Here is a 20,947-nt window from a genome sequence, read left to right on the forward strand (position 1 = left end):
TTGTAAAGACAGCAGGTTAAAGCAAGCAATATAAGAAGCTGAGAGGGTAGCGGTACTTTTCGATTTCTTGCTTGTCTTGTGTTCTATTGGGCTACTGCTGGATGTAGCAGTCTGTTGGGTTGTTTTGTTTGTATTCTCTCTTTGAGAATTTGTTCCAGTTTTCACTGGAGGGCTTGTAATTGTTTTGAGTTTGATTTATAAAGATTTAATTCATCCAAAAAAAAAAAAAATTCATATACCTTATGCTCAAAATAGATCAGTGAATAACAATTTTATTCATAACAAACTTATATGTCAACAATACATTGGGATTTAGAGTATAAACTCCAACATGGGAAGTGTACCGTGAAGTTAATTACCAGTTAATTAATTTTTTAGGGCGTTACAAAGCATACCTTAAAGACAGTTTCCCTCTCCCACATGTAGATCTCTTTGTTGATTCCACGATTAGACACGAAGTCCTGAGCTTGATGGATGTTTTTTCAAGGTACAACCAAATATGGATGTACGAGGCAGACCAAGAGAAAACGTTGTTCATTACGGACCATAGGCTTTACTGGTTCAAGGTCATGCCTTTTGGCCTGAAGAACGTGGGGCTACTTACCAACGCTTAGTGAATGTGATGTGATGTTCAAAGATCAAATCGAAAGGAATATTGAAGTCTATGTGGACGACATGCTTGTAAAGAGTCGGAAAGCTGCCGATCACCTTGATGATCTTGAGGAAACCTCTAGGGTGTTGCGAAAATATGGTATGAAGCTCAACCCGAGAAAATGCTCTTTTAAGGTATTCTCTAGCAAGTTTTTGGGTTTCATGGTCTCTCAAAGAGGTATTGAAGCAAAATAAAAAAGAGATTAAGGAAATAATGGAAACGGAACCATCCCGGACAGTGAAAGAAATGCAGAAACTCATAGGAAAGCTTGCGGCACTAAACCGATTTGTCTCCCGTTCACAGACAGATCGATGTGCTCCTTGCTTTAAAACATTGTGAACGGTGTTCGAGTGGACAGAGGAATGTGAAAACGCTTTCAAGGGCTTGAAGGAATATCTCAGCTTTCCACCGGTCCTCAGTCAATCGTTTCTGGACGAACGACTGTATCTGTACTTGGTTTGTCTCCCCAACTGCTGTAAGCTCCGCATTAATTATGGAACGTCCCCATCATCTTGTCTACTATGTGAGCCACACATTACAAGGGGCAGAGTTAACGTATCAACAAATATAAAAATTGGCTTTTGTTTTGGTGATTTCCACCCATAAGCTTCGACCTTACTTTTAGGCCCACCCCATAAGTCCCATAAGTATGTTAACAGATCACCCACTCAACACAAGCTCTTCATAAGCCAGACACATCATGGAGACTAGTCCACTTTTTTTTTTTTTTTGATAGGTAATAAAAGAAATAGCATTAAAAAAGCGCAAAGGCGCTCTTAAGCATACATGGAGTATACAAAAAAAGAAAAGTGTACCAAAACAAAAGAAAAATAGAAAACAAAGGAACAACACCCGAAAAAATCCAAAAGACAAAAGAAAGGTTGCATTACACCCCCAACCTCTTGCCTTTAACTTGGCTAGAACCCACTCCCCTAGTATCGAAATTGATCGAGCATTCTAGATTCTTGACCTCTCTTTTCCCTTTCTTCTTAAGAGCAGAAATAAAGTGCTGCTCCTCATCAACTAAAGTCAAGAAATCCAAAAAACCCTTCTTAGACCCCTTGAACGAAATCCCAATCGTGCGAAAACACGACCTAGCATCTTGCACTACCTGGGGTATACAACATCCCCACCCCCAGGATCATCCCCCTTCGAAGACTCACCCACCTCGAAGACCCAAGAAGACTGTTGTTCCCTCCAAGACATAGCAGGTAAAAACTTGTGATACACCCATACACCGAGGAGAACGACCTCAGTGGAAACAGATCCCAATGAAAAGGAGGAAGGAACCCCCCACGCCAAATGGATTCAACACCAACCTACTTCTGACGAGCACCCCATCGAGAAACCCACGTCTATTGGCGACTGATAGAGCGCCAGAATAGCAATTGAGGAGCAGCCCACGACTGCCTGCTTCGGAATTGCGGCAAAAAACTTCTCCACAACAGCCGGCCACCGGAGAAGAGACCTTCGGAGGAGAAGACGGGAACTCCATTGGTCCGTGGAACTTAGCGAGTTTGACATTGAGTACTGAAAGATTTAGGAGAATAGCTGGTTTTGTTGCTTTTCCAAAGCCAGATAGAAGCTGTTATTTATAGTGTTCAAGATACACTTGTTTAGGAAAATTAGTACACTACTTTACATCAACAGAAACATGTGAAATGAAACAAAGAAGGAAAAAAGTGTCTTGCTGAAACAGTGAGGTCTATAATGCAGCAGGATTCCAGGAGGAAATCCTGCTGTAAGTCTGTTGTGCTGCTGGCTTAGGATCGAGTACCTGCCGACTCCAAGGAAGATTAAGCTTGGATTGATCACCTGTTGGCTTAGGATCGGGTGCCGGTTGATGCTGAAGTCTAGGGAGATGATTTATCCTCAAACACCCCCTCGCAAACTAATGGGAGGAACTGGCATCAGTTTGACTTTTGATTCTCATCCTCTTTTTTTTTTTTATGGATTGGCTCGGGTCTTTAAACTATGCCTCAAAAGCCAAAACTAGGGCCAACTATGGGAAGAAAAGAGCCACTAAAGGACTAAAAGAAAGACCTGGGCATTTTAACTATACCCACAAGGCCAAAGATTGGGCCAACTATGGGCCAAAAAAAATTAAAATAGGCTTGAGTTTTTGAACAGTACCACAAAGCCAAAAATAGAAAAGAAAGGCTTGAGCATTTTAACGACACCACAAGGCCAAGGATTGGGCCAATTATGAGCCAAAAGAAATTAAAATAGGCTTGGGTCTTTGAACAATACCTCAAAGCCAGAAATAGACAAAAGCCACAAATGGCTTAAAATGAGCTTGGGTTTTTAAAAAATTCCACAAGCTAAAAATTGGGCCAACAATGGGTCAAAAAGGTACCTCGTCATTTTTTTTTTTGTTTCCTTTCTTTCAATCAATTTATTCATTTATTTATTTTAACTAGATACAAGTATTACAACTAAAAACAGCAAGCTTACAAAAAAGAAAGATGAAAACACACAAAATAAACAAACACGGGAAACAAAAGATAAGTGAAAAGAGAAGTGCAAGCCAGTTGGTAAAGGCTTCTCGAGCCTTCCTCCTGACAAGGGTAACCATGTTGTGATGGACTAGACAACCAAGAGTTTATATCTTATTTCTTCAAACTTTATCATGCGTCCGACATAGAAACAGGGCAAGGAGAATGAAGTGACTGAAGTTGCCGAGACTATGGCAAATTAAATGGGGATAGTCTGCCAGAGAAAGCAGATGAGGCTGTGGCTAAAAAGAAAGTGTAGCAAAAGGAATAAAAGACATAATAGAAGATGAGAAATTTGAGGTTGTTTTTGGACGAAGATATAAAGGTAAAGGAAGACAAGGAAAGCAAAGAATAAAATAAAAAAGAAGAAATAGAGGAACCGAAAACAGAGGCAATGGAAGAAGATGCTAGTCCAAGTGAAAAAGAAGTGATTGAAAAAGGATAAGTCAAAGACAATTTTGAGGAAAAGATTGATGTGGTAGAGGAGGAAAAAGACTAGGATGAAGATAAGGCAGAGAGTAAGGCGCAGAAGGGGTCAAAGAAGCGTGGGAAAAGGAAGAGGTTTAGGTTTAACGACATGTGGCTCAGGGAAGAGTTCCGACCGTGAGGTCAGGTTACCGGTGGCTGAGAGGCGGATGAGAGGAATGGAGGCCATTCTTTCGGGAGAGGGAGAGAAAGAGGGATGAGTTGGACTGGTTGTGGGTCTAGAGGTAGACGGTGAGCTGGGTGAGGTCCAGGCAGTGAGTGAGAGGGCATTGCTGGTGATAATTATGTGCTTGATAAAAGTTTTGAGAGAGAGCAGAGTAAGAAAAGCTCTTGTAGAGCTTTCTCAAGGCACTGTCTGTGTGAGCACAGCTCACACGGGCTGTGTTGCAACCAAAGGAAGAAGAAACTAAGATCGTGAGGTGTTAGCCAAAAGGATCTAATACCATGAAAGATTTAGGAGAAAAACTGGTTTTGTTGCTTTTCCAAAGCCAGATAGAAGCTGTTATTTATAGTGTTCAAGGTACACTTGTTTAGGAAAATTAGTGACGTGTCACAAATATAGTATATTTGGACCCCTTAATTTACATTAGTTAAACCCTTAGTTTTGTTATTTTCTAATGTCTTTTGCGAATTTTAGTGTTTAGTTGTTTTTCAGGTCATGGAGAGAAAATAGTCTCAATTTTGGTGGAATTGCATTCTAAAAGAAAAGAATACTCGTTTTTCTTTGCATGGAAGTATATTGATTCATTTTTCTTATACATGGACATGGAGCACATTAAGAGCATCAATGTTGAACTTGCAGCCATGTAATTCATTGCCTTAGACACAATTCTTTCCAAGGGCAGCACGTGGACAGCATATACATCAAGACAAATTCTGCATATTGTCTTCTCCAAGTCCTCCATCCAACCGGCCAGCATGCACCATCCAAGACAGCAGCTCCACCTCTCTCCCCATGCAATTCAGCTCACTTGGCAACACACTTTCAGCTCACATGCTGCTATCTCAGCACACATTCAGCCAGCACCTTCCTCCAAGCACAAAAACCTGCACAACAGCTCTTCCCAAAAACCTGCACAGCATCTCTCCCCAAGGCCTGGACAGCAGCATTTCTCTTCTCCCCAAGCAGCAACACCTGCAAGATAGCAGCAGCACCTGCAGCACTTGGACACGCCTGGCAGCATCTTGACCAGCTGCTGGAGAGCACTACACTCTACGCCAGACAGCACCTGCAGGACAGCAACAACACTCTGCAGCACCAGTAGTAGCTTCAAGTCCTAGGAGCGAAATTAAAAGGACCAGGAGAGTGAGGACCAAAGGAGAAAAAAGAGGGGGAGGAGAAAAAAAAAAGGGCAAAGGAAAAGGGGGACGAAGAGAAGTGTGAGAGCAGGGGCGTAGCCTCTGCTTCTCTCCTTCTTGGACTATATTTTCCTGCAGCATATTTCTTTTCTTTTGTAAGTGTTTGATTTTTATGATTTTAATTTAATGTTTTAGGTTTTATTTATTTTATCATGTGTAGTTAAACTTTCGTCTAGGGTTGAGGATGAAACCTCACCATTGAAGAGAAACTGAGTTTCCATGCTTGTTTATGCTATTTGAGTTTCTGAGTTTTGATTTCTCATTGTTCTACTTCGATTTTTGAGATTATTTTTTGATATCTCTTGTGATTTCCGGATAAATGGGATGATTTGAGGTAGTTTCATTAATTTGATGGCTTGGGTTTTTCATTTATGTTGCATATCGTGTGTTTCATTCTATGGATACATTTGATGATTTAGTCAAAACTAGATATCTTTTGTGATTTGTGCAAGAATGGATTCATTGAATGATTTAAACAATTTTTGAAGCAAAGTAAAACAAACATAAGATTTGTATGATGAGAACTTCAAATGGTGTAGATGAGCATGAGATTAGGTTGCTATGATTTGGTGGGTGTGAATTCCAAAACCTTAGAACCCTTTATTTTCATTTGTTTTGTTTATGTTCTCTTTTATCAAAAACTCCTAAATTTGGAACTAGATTAAAATAGGATTAGCTTGAATAGAGATTAATTTTCGCAACACAATTCCCTGTGGGATCAACCTCGCACTTGCAAAACGCTATATTGCAAACGATTCGTGCACTTGCGAGTATTATAATTTGCATAACAATTAGTACACTGCTTTCATCAATAGAAACATGTGAAATGAAACAAAGAAGGAAAAATATGTCTTGCTAAGTTTGAGGAGTCGTGAAACAGTGAGGTGTATAATGCAGCAGGATTCTAGGAGGAAATCTTGCTGCAAGTCTGATGTGTTGCTGGCTTAGGATCGGGTACCTATTGACTCCAAGGAAGATTAAGCTTGGATTGATCACCTGCTGGCTTAGGATCATGTACCGGTTGATGCTGAAGTCTAGGGTGATGATTTATCCTCTAACAAGTACAACCCTCAAACTTCGATCACAGGCCAGGTGGTCCCAGACTTCATAACTGAGTTTATTAGAGGAATGGAAGATTTGGGAAAAGAAAAACAGGTGCAAATTCTGAAATCATGGACAATCGATGTTGATGGGTCGTCAAACAAGTCCAGTAGAGGAGTTGGCCTAATCATCACCTCCCTATATGGGATCGTGACAAAATATGCAATTCGTTTTGGCTTCGAAGCCACAAATAACATCGCCGAATATGAAGCCCTCCCATGGCAGGCTTAGCCATGGCTATTAAAATGCATGTCAAAGTTGTCATTGAAAGAAGCGATTCTAAGTTGGTCATCGGGCAATTGACTAACGAACTCAAAGCCAAGGGCCACAAGATGAAGGAATATGTAGAAAGGGCTGGGAAATGCGATATATGTTTGATATACAACATATCCCGCGGGAGTAGAATGGACAGGCCGATCATGATCAGCTAGCCTGCCTTGCTACTACTCTCGAGGGAGGTTTGGAAGGCATCCATATGCTCGCTTGGAGGAAATGGATTGAGCCAGGCATGTGGTCGAATACCTGATGAATAGAAGTGTGCCTTCTGATGTGGGGGAGGCAAAGAGGGTGAGACACCTTGCATCTAAGTTCATTATGCTCAATGAACCTTTACAAAACAAGTTTCGTATACCTATATATGATGGGAGCCATGGAATGGATCAAAGAACTGAACACGTTTCAAGCTTTCCACAATGTTCCAAGCTCTTTTTCTTTAATAGAGCATTGAACCCATCCTATCTTTCCACCTGAAACCTTTATATATGGGTATCTGTTTTTGCCTTCCTTCAATGTGAAAATCCAATCTACTCATATGTGTATAGGTTCAATGTGAAATAAAATATATTTACTGTGTTTTCTAATTTCTAATATTAGAAAATATTTACAAACCACAAAACATGAAAATATATTTTAATTTGTGTTAATATTATTTTTCAATATATGTTTTTTTTTTTTTTTTTTCAAAAAATGAAACTTTATGCTTCTTCAATTTTTGAAATCACTTTCGCTTTTTCAAGAAACAAACAAAATTTTGATAAACTATAAAATAAAGTAAAAGAATATTTTGATTTTTAATATTTTTTTAAAAAAATTATTTATGTTTCGTTTTGTAAAAAGTGTGTCACGTTTTGTGTTTTATTTTTTAAATTTTTATAGTTTCTGTTAAAAAGTGTATTAATAGTAGGTGATATATATAAAAACCTATGCCTATTATTTAAAGATTAAAATAATGCTGCCATTGCCATAGTACATTCCACACAAACATTCTACAAATTTCCTACTATACTACATGACAAGATTTAGTAAGTATTGGATATAGGATCTGGCTTAAGTGCTGTAGTAAAAACTACAGCACATCTGCTGTAAAAAAAATTGAAGGGTCCAGATTATTTTGGATTAAACACATCGTTTTACTATACTTGAAATGGCTGAACCATAAACAGACTTTAACGCCGTTTAAGTCTCTTTCAACCCCTACCCCCTTCACAGTTCACACACAGATGATGACTCATCTCGTTGGAAGGGCCATCTTTTACGCTTTTATCACAGTATTCCTTATTTCAAGTACCAACTTCTCCTTTTCCCCAACCCTTCTCTCAGCCACTTCCTTACTTCCCCCTTATTGTTCTTTCTCAGACTTGCTGACCTTGAGCCTGTGCGTGTTGGTTGAGATTTTGCTGCCCAAGTAAATCTTCTAGGCGATTGAAGAAGCTTTGGATGCTTGCTAGAGAACATATAGTCTTGGATTTAAAATTAGCACCTAATCCACGACCTTTTGGGTTTTTAAGACTTGCGATCTGTATTGAGATTCGTCGGCCCCACTTTTGTCCTGAGTGTTGAACTAGCTGGTTGGTATGTAAGGCAACCATCTAAACTGAATATTGTTGATGAAGAGTTGAACTAGTTACAACTTTTCAACTTGATAACCAGTCTTGTCACTTGTCAGACACAATTAATTTTTGCGGTTTAATAAGCTTCTCTATAGAGCTTGAAGTGTGGAATTTTCTTCCACCGATTTACACGCATTAGATCCGATTCAAATTGTTCAATCATCAACTCATTTTCTTCATCGTTCCTTCTGGAATGTGCATGAATAAAGGAATCGATTTGTAACTTGCTGCTATAATGAAGTATGAACATTATCATTATGTAACTTGCTGCTAATATCCCCGATCGACCGCTTCTCCGAGCTCCTCTCGTCCACCTCCGACGAAGATTCCCCCAGGTGGTGTCCATGGATGGAAACCACGAGCAGGAGCTCGAGGACTTGGAGCTCCTCCAGAAGCATGTCGCCCACTGCTTTTCCGAGCTCCTCGTCCACCGACGACGACGATTCCCTCCTCTCCATCGCCTGGCTTCGCAAGCTCCTCGACGTGTTTCTCTGCTGCGAGGCTGAGTTCAAGGCCGTTCTGCTGATCCTTCCCAGATTTCCAAGCCCCCACTAGACCGTCTCGTCCCTGAATTCCCCGACCGCATCGTGAAGGCGCTGAAAGTCTGCAATGCGGTCTCGCACGGGGTTGAGTCCCACTTCCTCAAACAACGTCAAGTAGAAAACGTCTGTTTTATTTTTGAGTTTTGTTTACATAATTAATACGACTGTGTTTTGATAAACTAAATCTGGACCCTCAATTTTTCTACAATAGATGTGCTGTAGTTTAAAATTACAGCACTGAAGCCGGATCCTTGGAGAGATATATATATATATATATATATATATATATATATATATATCCAATACTTACTACTATTGCCTATAAGCCTTTAGTGTCGTACAATCAGTTGAACATGGAAATATTTTAGAGAAACGATACATTGTCTAACAATTTTTTTTTTTTAACTAACTATTGAATTTATTTTCTACATGAGATATGTTAGTTACACAACAATTTTGCATAACAATTACACAACAATGCTGATGTGTCTAGTAATTTTATTTTTTATTTAAAAAAAAATGCTTGACACATCAATATTGATATGCAATTGTTGTGTAAGAGTTGTGCAAATAACATATCTCTTTTTACATGTGGATCATACATATCCAATAATTAATTTTTTTTTTTTAAAAAAATTATTAAAATTGTATAGAACTTACAAACGTATCGTATCTCTTTTATTTTATTGGATGATTGGCAAAAATTTTAAAAACTCTTTTCACTTACATATTTTTTATATAAGAATAAATATCTTAATTATTTATTTAATTATTAACTATCGCTACTACCACTCTTTTTAGAAGACTTTTATTATGTGGCACCAAATTTATGAAGCCACGTCAACTCAGAGCAAAGGGCGAAACCAACAAAAAGACAGACCTTGACTAGTCACCCTTAAACTTCTCCTATTATTACAAAGAAAGCCATTCCCGTATTCCATGCAATACGCCTCATACTTTAGGAAGAATGGTAACCTCTGTAATTGTGAAGAAATTCAAGGTTGATTGTCTAGGAAATTATGGCAATTACTCGAATTCGTAATTTCAATAGGTGAAGCTCACTCAGAGTCTCACAGACCCTTTTCCATGGCGCTGCTGGCTCTTGGTGGGTGTGCAAGGATATGCGTGCCACGCCCTGCTCACGTTAGACACAGAGGCGCTGCGTTTGCGTTTGCCACTCTATCTCCATCTCGAGGTCATGCCGCCGGCGACTGGGTCGAAGCAACTTCGACCTTTTTCGAACAAGACACGAGGCCCATCATGTTATTTGATGGTAAGCCTCATTTTTTAAAGGATAGAAATTTCAATTTCTGAAATTATCACGTGTATTTATATGTTTTTTTAATAGCGAGTGCTTCTCTTCTCAAATGTTTAAGAGGAATTCCTCCAACCCAGTTATTGAAAATTTATATCCAATTTTATATAACATGCTTTACCTGTGCTTGGATAAGCCTTGGTGCTTTTATCTTTGTCTATATGGAACTGGCATTTAGATATTGGGCTAGGGACAGGGTTTCTGTTTGGTAAACAGGTACTTGTACAACCTTTATGAACATAAACTGCTTGAATTTCGCTTTTGATTTCTTTACTACATGTTGCCCTTCTTGGCAGAGCTGAATAGTTGAAAATGGTTGATTTAAATGACCCAAAAATTGTACTAGTTTATAGTGGGAGAATAAATAATAGGGATAATATGCAAGGAGTCTGTGCTTTACCCGATTTTATTTTGCAAACTTAAAATTTGAGATTAAAAGGATTTTAAATGTAAGGCGTCTGTCACTTTTTTCTCAAGTAAATAATAAAAATTAACGGAAACTTCACTTAACTCTAATGAATTGTCGCCGTTTTTGCAATTACTCTCCTAAACTTCAAAAACTCTCATTTACAGTATCTATTTTTTAATTTTTTTTTAATTTCACCCCTCCATTAAGATTTTTCGTTAAATCCTGTCAAAATTTCAAAGATTCAGGCGTGGGTAATGTTGCAAATTCCGTTAAATCCTGACCAATGCCTAAATCCTTGTAATTGTTTTCTTTTTCTTTTTTCCTAAAAAAATGAGAGGTATTTTGAGAATTTTGACGGGACTTAACGGAAAATCCTAACGGAGGGGTGGAGCTAAAAAGAAACTGAAAGATAGATACACTAAATTGAGAATTTTTTAAGTTTAGGGGAGTAATTACAAATGTGTTGGAAGTTCAAAGAGATTAAGTGAAGTTTTTCCTAAAAATTACATGAAACTACAATTATGCCCTTTCTATTAAAAATTTTAGAAAAACAAGAAGAGAAATAAAGAAATAAATAAATAAGGGAATGAGACGGGGTGGCCGGAGACATCCCTCTATTAGTGGTGGCTGTGAGCCCCCAGTCTCTTGTTTTTTTTTTTTTTTTTTTTTTTTTTTTTTTTTTTTCTGTTTTTTTGGTGAATAAGCACAAATTTCTATAACCAATTACAAACAACTCTCCATCAAAAATGTGAATACAGTTGCTAAAACAGCAACTCCACGAACACCAAAACTAAAATTCTGCAGAAGCTACATCAGCAGCTGGAAAAGCCAGCTACCAGAACCAACTACTATAGCAAAACAGCTCCTAAAGCGAACAAAGAATACATCAAAACTGCCATTCCTGAGCTATACAAGAAGAGTTGCATGCAGATTCCAATTGTGACAAATATCCACATTTTCCTACTCAAGCCAAATTTTCTTCTGCTCATGATCCTAGTTCTGACTTCCCATACAATTTGCGTAACAATATGTTCCTCTGTTTTAATGGGATTACCATGTTGAATATCATTCCTTTGCCTCCATACATTGTAAACCCCTGCTCCAAAACTAATTTTGCAAAGAGAGGCTCTCAAACATTTGCCCTTCAAAGCTAAACATTTGCTCTTCAAAGCTAACTCCCCCATAACAGAGTATCATCGCACCTTAACACAAACACAATTTCAGAACTTCCCTCTACAACTTACGGCTGAAACTACAGAGTAAAAATAGATGATCCCTTTCTCCAATGCATCTCTGGCAAAAAACACACAGAATATCTCCCACAAACCCCCCCCCCCCTCCCCCCTTTAGAAAGATTTTCACCCGTGGACCGTAGTCAGCCTATCCCTTGCAGCAAGCCAAAGAATAAAGGCATGCTTAGGGATATAGAAAGTATGCCAGATAACCTTCCACCAAGTAATCATCGGACATTTAAATCTGATGTACTCCCAGGTATCAGCACAGGAGTAAATCCCATGTTTGGAATTAATCCAAACAACCTGGTCACATTCCCCAATTTCTACATCCTACAACTGACTCTGAATAGTGACAAGATCTTCAGATCGTGCAGCCCTCCAAAACCAGCTACCATCTTTCAATATATTTGAAACTTTATCATCCAATCTTCCACCAGCATCATATACAACACGGTGACCAAATTTCTCATATAAAATGCCCTCCGGATGCCACCAATCATTCCATAAGAATATGCTACTTCCCAGCCCACCTTAAACCGAAGAAACTGATTAGCTAAACATCTTAGCCTTAAAAGCTTCCTCCAACACCATGAATTGGATTGAGGAATGTTTACAATCCAAACACTCCCACATTTCAAAAGGTACTCCTTTACCATGCTACCCACAAGGACCCTACCTTAGTAAATAAGCTCCATATATGCCGAAGCACAACAGCATTGTTCCAATTAGTAAGACATTTTAGGCCCAAACCTTCTTCATCTTTCGGCACACAGACTTGCACCCAGCTCACTTTAGCCTTAGCTTTATCAGTAGAGTTACCAGACCATAGATACCGATTAACCTTTTGTTCTAACATTTTAAGAATCTTCTTTGGGAGTATAAAGATACTAGCCCAATACACTTGGAGGCTAAACAACACTGAGGAAATCAATTGAAGTCTCCCAGCAGAAGTAAAACTCTTCGCCATCCAAGAATCAACAAGCAAACTGCAATCAGCTGGAGACAACTTTGTAGATATAAGTAGCACGCCTAAATACCAAACAGGAAAATGCCCTTCTTCCATCTGCAGACAATCCAGAATCCGTGCTTTCTCCTGCTGAGAGACTCCTGAGCAGAAGGCAGAACTTTTGGCAGGGTTGGCTTTTAAACCCAAGAGTTCCTCAAAATTCTGCAAAGCCTTCTTAAGAGCTTGAATTGTCTGAACATGAGCAGCACAAAAAATCAAGAGATCATCCGCAAAGCATAAATGATTAAGACTCAATTTTAAACATCTTGGACGGAATTCACATCCCTTATCCTCAGCAGTTTTAGCAAGTAATCTGGATAAGATTTTCGTGGCTATGACAAATAGATAAGGAGAGATAGCATCACCTTGACTCAACTTTTTCCTTCCTTCAAAATAGCCCACTAAAGTGCCATTAACAGCTACTGAAAACTGAGAAGAAGTTATGCACTCCCTCACCCAGCCAACTTAATTTGAAGGAGCTCCAAGGCACTTCAAGATAAATTCCCAACTCACGGAATCATATGCCTTCATGATATCAATCTTAAGAGCACGCCTAGCTTTACCATTTCCTTTGTGATAATCTCTAACCAATTCTTGAGCAAGGAGGACAGTTTCCGCTATACTCCTCTTGGGAATGAAAGCACCTTGGTTAGAGCTAATGACATCATCCAAACCAAGGAGAAGTCTATTTGCCAAAGAATCTGTAATAGTCTTATGCACTACATTGCACCAGGAGATAGGGTGGAAGTGAAATAATAGTGGCATTAATTTCCTTCAATAACCTCCCTGATGTGAAGAAAGCTAAGACAGCTTGGATGACATCCAGACCTATAATAGGCCAGGCTTTATGGAAGAAACTGGTAGAGTAGCCATTCGGGCCTGAGTCTCTTGTTTTTTCCTAGCTTGAGTCTAAAACTCTAAAACTTTACTACTTAATCAAATGCCAAATACCAACTCTTCTCTTGTTTTTTCCTAGCTTGAGTCTAAAACTCTAAAACTTTACTACTTAATAAAATGCCAAATACCAACTCTCTCTCCCCCCCCCCCCCCCCCCCCCCCCTCCCATTCCCTGCAATCAACCTTTGGACTTTTTTATTTTTGACAAAGACTGATCAAAGGGTTGGTTGGGACTGCCACGTTTGTATTGTGGGATAAAAATATAGTTTCTAGGCCGAGCCATTCTTTATATATACCAAAAAATTAAAATATGCTTATCTTTTTCTGAGCCCAATCAGATTATTTTATGGGGCAATGGCTGCCAGTTTTTAAAAGTAATTCTGCCAAGTTTTCCCTTTGGTGTAGCAAGTAAACATGTCTGCTAAATTTGGTTTGACAGGTGTATGCAACTTATGTAATGGGGGTGTGAGGGTTGTGCGTGAAAATGATCGAAATAGGTCAGTGTTTCTTTCCCTCTTCTTTTAAATTCTAATTATAACAATTCTCAAATGTTTCTCATCATCATTAACACCTGAAATTTGGTCTTATGGCTCATAAGATGTAATATTTTGGGGGTAAATAATGGATTCCACTTTTGATAAATCGATTTATATGTGATAGCATCAGTGAAGTTTGGACCATTTTACTTTTGATGTTTGCTAGAAGAGGAAAATTTAAAAGAATGAACTCTTCAGGCTGAATGGTTTAAATCATCGTATCATGATGGCCTTTTGCATTGGCCACGTACCTTGTTATAAGATTTGTTCTGCACCTTGCACTAACTAAAGCCCATCCTGAAGATCTTGGTTAAGGTTCATCCTGAAGGAAAGTATGATATGGATATTGCCAAGAACGCTGTTATCACAAAGATCCCTCAAATAACCAGAGTTTCTCTAGGTATGATATTTATGTGCTGCACACAATATTGCCTAGCAAGGTAGAGGTGCTGGTAAATCTGATGAAAGTTGAAAAAAATTCCAGATTCCAGATATGATACGATTGGTGGTTTTGACCAACAAATTAATGAGATGAAGAAGTCTGACGCATAACAAATTACCTTGACTTATTGTTGCACTGCGGATTTAAATGTGGAGTTAAGAAAATTTCACTCTAATGGCCATTAAATTATTTTCTGCTGAAACCATTTTGAAGTAAATTCTTACTAAAGATGTATCTAATAAAGTCTCAGCTTCACTGGAAAGATGGATAGAGAATGATTTCCCTAAAAGGAAAAATAATAATAATAAGAGTCTTGATAATGCACTTTCATAATTGTTATGAGTATGGTTTCCTTATCACATTTTTAGGCTTAGTTTTACCCCTCAAAATCTGTTCATTTGTTTGTATCTCAATATTGGCAGGAGAATTAGGTTTGAACCTCTCCAAAGTGAAGCAGGCAAGAAATTACTTAGGAGGTCGGGAAGGGCTCCTGATGATATCTCCAGTGTTGTACTTGTTGAGAGGGAAAGGTTTGTATATGACATGTTCAACATGTCTTTAAATTTGATAAATCATAATTAAGTTTCTTAGCATAGCTGCCATAATTCAGTTACGAATCATAAAATATTCCATAGTAGTTCATTCGAAAGTGAAGATGATGGATAGAAAGAAAGAATAGTTTCTAAACTTTGATACCGAGTGATAATCTAAATTTCCTTCAGTGTTTCAGCCTCTTATTATCAATCAAATGAATTGCTACAGAGTTTTTTAAGTCAAAAAGAGGTTATAATTTATAACATAGGAGATAGACCAGATAGACCTAAAGATATATTTTGTGAAGAAAATTGAGAAACCATGATGGATTTCAGGTCATACATCAAGTCAGAAGCTGTGCTGAAGATAATGGAATACATAGACGTACCCTTCCCCCAGTTAGCATTTTTTCTACAGTTTGTGCCTCTGTAAGTACTACTACCTTTCCAGTTTCTGTTACAGTTTCTTTGTCACTTCAGATTTGAATCTAATCGAAGCAGCCGGAGATGCTATATTATTTATCCATTGCCATGGATGACTGCAGGTTCATAAGGGATTTTGCATATGATAATGTGGCAAACAACCGTTACACAATTTTTGGCCGCTCCGAATCATGTGAGATATGAACATCTTTACTCATTGTACTTAGCACATGTTCTATATAAGTATATATCATAAAGTCCAGAAATAAGGTTCCTCCGTTTGGTGATTGAAGATGTAATCATATTTATTGATTGAACCTTCTGTGTATATTATGTGGCTTTGCTTTTCTAATTACTTGATTCGAGTTGCTAGCCAGAAGAGAAGGAATAAATAAACGATATGACGACAATTTTCAAATCTCGAATGGTTTTAAGACTATAATTTTCCTTTACATTCCCCTCTATATTCTTGTCAATCAAAAGAAAAAAGTGAAAGGGGTTTGCTTTTGTAGTTCCTCCATGTGGTAGTTTAAAGAAAATAGGTAATTCGTTTCATACATGTGGAAATAATGCTTAAAGTTGATTTTATTCGTAATGATTGAGATGAATAATATTTGTTTTACAAAGGATCTCTTCGATGTCACTGCCTTGAATAAAAATTATTGATATTTCTTTTTAGCGAAAAATACAAAATTAGTCAACGTGATTTACTTTATTTGGAATAAGCTCCCTGTGATATAAAAATGTTCTGATTGCTCACTAGAGTATGCATACAAATCATTTCCTATTGTCAAATTTCGCTAAGTTTTTTAACGAATTCTGTTAGTGTGTCATGTCAAAGCTAATAAAATCATAACACGTGTCATTCATAATAATATATATATATATATATATATATATATATATATATATATATATATATATATATATATAAAGCTTTTTGAAATGGACAGAAATTTCTTACATTTTCTAGGTAGCAAGCATTTGATCAGCCAATGCCACTAAAGTGATCATCATTATTGTATCGAGCTACTATAGTACTATATTTGGATTAGATTTATTGAGTTTCATGTTCTTCCTTTGTATAAGTTGGCCATCCCTTTGGTTTATCATTGCTTTAACAACCTTCTTACTACCTTCTTACTACAAGTCAAAAGAGAGGACGTTTGACTTGTATAAAACAAAAAAAAAAGAAAAAAAAAAGGACGTTTGTATTGGTTAGGGTTAGATAGAAACAAGAAGAGACAAAATTCCTTTTTTATGTTTTTCATTTACTTTTTAAGATAGTGCTACAATGACGTGTGTTAATGTAAAATTTGTTGAATATTTAATTACTTTAATCAATTTATATACATAGCTTCTCAATGATTGGATATGATTATCATTTTATTTATATCAACACAAGTAAACTAAAACTTTTTCCTAATAAATTATAATTTTTTTTTTTTCAAAAAAAGAAAATAAATAATTTAATGTAGGTTTTCCTGGATCATATGCACACATATGCTTGAAGAATACACAATTTAGATTGACAGAAGCATATTCAGAAAGGCAAATTATATGCCGTCTCACCCTTAAACAGCGTAACACAACAATATGCATACCTGCCAAAACAGAACAAGACAAAGAAGAAGAAATAGATAAAGGTTAGCCGAGGCCGGATAAAGAAGAGAAATGCTACGTATATTTTCAAGTTAATATGAATTTTGGACGGGTTAATCTATATAATATTTGACATCATCAGTAATTTTCAATTGTCAAGTCAAAGAGAGAGAGAAAAGGTTGAAATTAGTTAGTTAATTACCCAATGATTAAGAGGAGTAAAGCAGTAATCCAGAAGAGATACTGATACCACGTGTGCCTGTGTATGCGCTTGATATCATATCCTGTAGGAATGTATTTGCGGCTTACATATCCAAATTGAGGACGGACTAAAAGAATGAATCCAAGTAGAAATCCTGACACGAATCCTCCAACGTGAGCTGAGTTGTCCACACGAGGTAGAAACCCCACACCCAAATTTATGCCAATAATTACCACCAGGGTCACAAGTGCTGCACACTGATCAACAAAATTAGCTGTTAATTATGACCTATTCTTCTCTTTCTGCTTTCGCTCTCTTTATTCTTTTTCATGTATTTTATTATATATTTCAACATGTATGGTATCATAACCAAAAGTCATGGGATCGAATCTAACTCCACAATTCAACCACATTTCAGTTAAATATTTCACGTGTTAGGCTTCACTTATTAAAAGAGTTTTAGAATATAAATTAAATAATTAAATTATTCCGTTTTTATATACTATGGGATTAAGCTTTTAAAATAAGTGGTGATTTAATAAATAAAATGTGAAAAAGAATATGGTAGGTACCTTGTTTGCATAGATTGTCCAGTTAGTGAGAAGCTCGGAAAGCATGGCTCCCAATAGGCCGAAAAGTGCACCAGATGCACCGACTGATATTGATGATTTAGAATTAAGGGCAGATAACAAGCTTCCACCAAAACCAGAAAGCAAGTACAACACTCCTATCCTCACTGCAAATTACAAGTCATCAGAGCTAAGATCATCAATGGTGTACCAAATTATATATATATATATATATATATATATATATATATATATATATATATATATATATATATATATATATATATATATATATATATATATAATAGAGAAAAATACTCCACTTACGACTCTTAATCTTTCATTACTTTTACAATTATAACCTTAAACTTTAAAAAGTGTCAATTTAGCGTATCAATCTTTTAATTTTTTTTCAATTTCAACTATCTGTTAGAATATTCCGTTAAATCCTGTTAAAATTTTCAAAATCCCCTGTGTTTTTCTTTTAAAAAAAATATAAATTTTTCAAAAGATTCAGGCATGGTTTGCCAATTCTGTTAAATTCTTATCAATACCTAAATCTCTGTCTTTTTTTCCTAAAATAAAGAAAAAAATAGGTATTTTTAAAATTTTGACCAGATTTAACAAAAAATTCTAATGGACAGTTGAAATTGAAAAAAATTTAAAATATAAATACCTTAAATTGACACTTTTTAAAATTTAAAATTATGATATAAAAATAATGAAAGATAAGCGTCCTTAAGTAAAGTTTTTAGTATAAAACAATAAGTTGAAGTTGTTACCAAATCCAAATTCCTGTTCAAGCCGGATTCCTATGAAGAGAAGACTCAACATGTTGGCAACTAAATGGATGACTCCAGCGTGAAGCCACATGCAAGACAAGAGGCGCCATCCTTCACCTTTTTCCACCACTAATTTATTTTCAAGCCCTCCTAGTTGAACCAGCCTGTATACATCATCAAGTTGTAGGAATTTGGATGATCTTAAAACATTAATTAGTAGATGCTTTTTTAGAGTAATTCTACTGCAGGTGTATTAAGTGTCCATAAAAAAAATGAAGTAGCTTTTAAAATTATTATTGAGTGTGATTGATTAAATGATGATTTTGATTAAATAGAAATTTTAAAAGCGACTTCATTTTTTTATGGACACTTAATATATATGTAGTAGAATTACTCGTTTTTTTTATGAGGATGAACATCAAGTAACAAAATATTCACCTTCCACCACCCCCAAAGTTTAGCAAAAATAAAATAAAATTTCCAATTCCAATTCCAATTCCAATTCCAATCTAAAATAAAAACAAGACAAAGAAACCCATTTTCAAATTCTCATGATATAGAACAAATTAATTAAAAATCATACAAGAAAAATCTAAAAACTAGAATAAATAAGATAAAAGAAAAAGAAAAAGAAAAAGAATATTGATCGAACTTCTTACACGGTGGTGGAAGGGCCAAGGAGCGCATTCTCTTTGAAGGGTTGAAAAGAAAGTCTCCCCAGGTATTTGCCCAACAGGCACTTCTCCTTTCCAGTATGTGCTGGGCAATCATTCGCATACATGGTGTACGCGAACATCGTGACATTAGCCGCAAAAATGAGTGGTACGAGCCAGGCGAACCATGGTTCAGACTCAGAGGCCGGAGGGTGAAAATATGGTGACGGTGGTGGGGGTGGCCGAGCTTTGTGGGGTCCACACTCTATATCACACGGTGGTGGAGGCCGCTTCCCCATAGTGGGGCAATGGAGGAGGAGAGTGCCGATGCAAATGTGTGGCGGTAATCAGAGATGCTATCGTGCACCAATGGATACAGAGAGAGAAATTGGGTAATAGAATGGCAAGGAGCGGGTCTTGCTGGGTTGACAGTTATGTTAGGTATTTTTCCGGCTAATAAAAGTAGGGAAGTTTACATTGATTAATTACCTTTATTAAATTACTTTTTCTTTTCTTTTCTTTTTGAGCTGAAGAGGCATATTCCATCATGGAATTAATTAACACGTTGCCTCATTGGGATTAGCCTTTTCTTTTCTTTTTTTTAGCATCGATCGCTAGCAGTGATAAATTGATAATGATCAATCGTGTCAATATTCACCTTCCACCACCCTAAAGTTTAGCCAAAAATGATTTTCATTTTCAATCTATAATTGTTTATACATCGCCATTTAAAAACAAGACAAAAATGAACAAGTATCATAAAAGAAACCCAGTTTCAAATTCTCATGATATAGAACAAATTAATGAAAACTCATATAATAAAAAGCTAAAAACTAGAATAAACAAGAAAAATAAAAAAGAACATTGATCAAACTTCTTACGCGGCGGAAGAATGGCCAAAGTGCGCGTTCTCTTTGAAGGGTTGGAAAGAAAATCTCCCCAAGCATGTGCCCAACAGAAATTTCTCCTTTCCGATTGTCACTGGACAATCATTCACATACATGGTGTATGCGAACATCATGAAATTAGCCGCAAAAATGAGCCGTATGAGCCAGGAGAACCATGGCTCAGGGGCTGGAGGGTGAAAATATGGTGACGTTGGTGGGGGTAGCCGAGCTTTGTGGGGTCCACAATCAATGTCACGCGGCGGTGGAGGCCTACTTCCCCATAGTGAGGCAATGGGGGCCGAAGGAGAGTGCACGCTACACCGACGTGAATGCGTGGCGGTGATTAGAGAAGCTATTGTGCACCAATTGATACAAAAAGAGAAATCCCTATGGAATGGTGAATGGGTCTTGCTAGGTGGACAATTATGTTAGGTACTTTTCCCGCTAATAAAGTAGTGAATTTTACATTGATTAATTACCTTTATTTATTTATTTATTTATTTTTATTTTTAGCTTAAGAGGCGTATTTTTCTGATAAAATAGGTTGCCTCATTGAGATTGGTCGTTTATTTTTTGAAAAATGCTATTTTACATTATCCAGTATTGTCTCAGCATATTAGATGATATGGCATGCTCAATTCACCCTTAAATTAATCTCAATTAAAAAAAAAAAAATCAATAGTGATTCATACCAAATCCAATTTCAATTTTAAAAGTCACGCCAACTTTAGGAGATAAAAAGATAATAAAATGATAGTATGTAGCATTACTCAACGATCTACATGGTGTGAAAGAGCTATTTATAAAGGTGACGTTTTGTTGGAATAGTAAGGAAAGATTTTCCTTGTTAAAAAAGATGTTCACTAGAATAGTAAGGAAATTGATTTTGTATTAAATTGTATGCCATATTTTGGTAGTATTTTTGTAAAGAA

General features: G+C 36.8%; 2 protein-coding genes across 2 annotated transcripts; one reads left to right on the forward strand and one right to left on the reverse strand.

Moving 5' to 3' along the window:
- The first annotated feature begins 9,528 nt into the window (after window positions 1-9,528).
- On the forward strand, window positions 9,529-15,672 carry LOC133864288 (DCC family protein At1g52590, chloroplastic). The gene is made up of 5 exons (XM_062300570.1): window positions 9,529-9,797; window positions 13,826-13,883; window positions 14,787-14,894; window positions 15,234-15,326; window positions 15,443-15,672. Exons 1-5 carry the CDS (start codon window positions 9,611-9,613, stop codon window positions 15,522-15,524), a joined length of 528 nt encoding a protein of 175 aa, XP_062156554.1. The 5' UTR covers window positions 9,529-9,610; the 3' UTR covers window positions 15,525-15,672.
- A 1,053-nt stretch (window positions 15,673-16,725) lies between these two features.
- Window positions 16,726-19,528, reverse strand: LOC133864562 (RHOMBOID-like protein 5). Its single transcript, XM_062300936.1, has 5 exons — window positions 19,135-19,528; window positions 18,476-18,639; window positions 17,697-17,860; window positions 17,125-17,381; window positions 16,726-16,924 (listed from the first exon to the last, which is right to left on the reverse strand). Exons 1-5 carry the CDS (start codon window positions 19,425-19,427, stop codon window positions 16,864-16,866), a joined length of 939 nt encoding a protein of 312 aa, XP_062156920.1. The 5' UTR covers window positions 19,428-19,528; the 3' UTR covers window positions 16,726-16,863.
- Between the last annotated feature and the right edge of the window lie 1,419 nt (window positions 19,529-20,947).

This window comes from Alnus glutinosa, chromosome 3, assembly GCF_958979055.1.
Source record: "Alnus glutinosa chromosome 3, dhAlnGlut1.1, whole genome shotgun sequence".
NCBI classification, from domain to species: domain Eukaryota; kingdom Viridiplantae; phylum Streptophyta; class Magnoliopsida; order Fagales; family Betulaceae; genus Alnus; species Alnus glutinosa.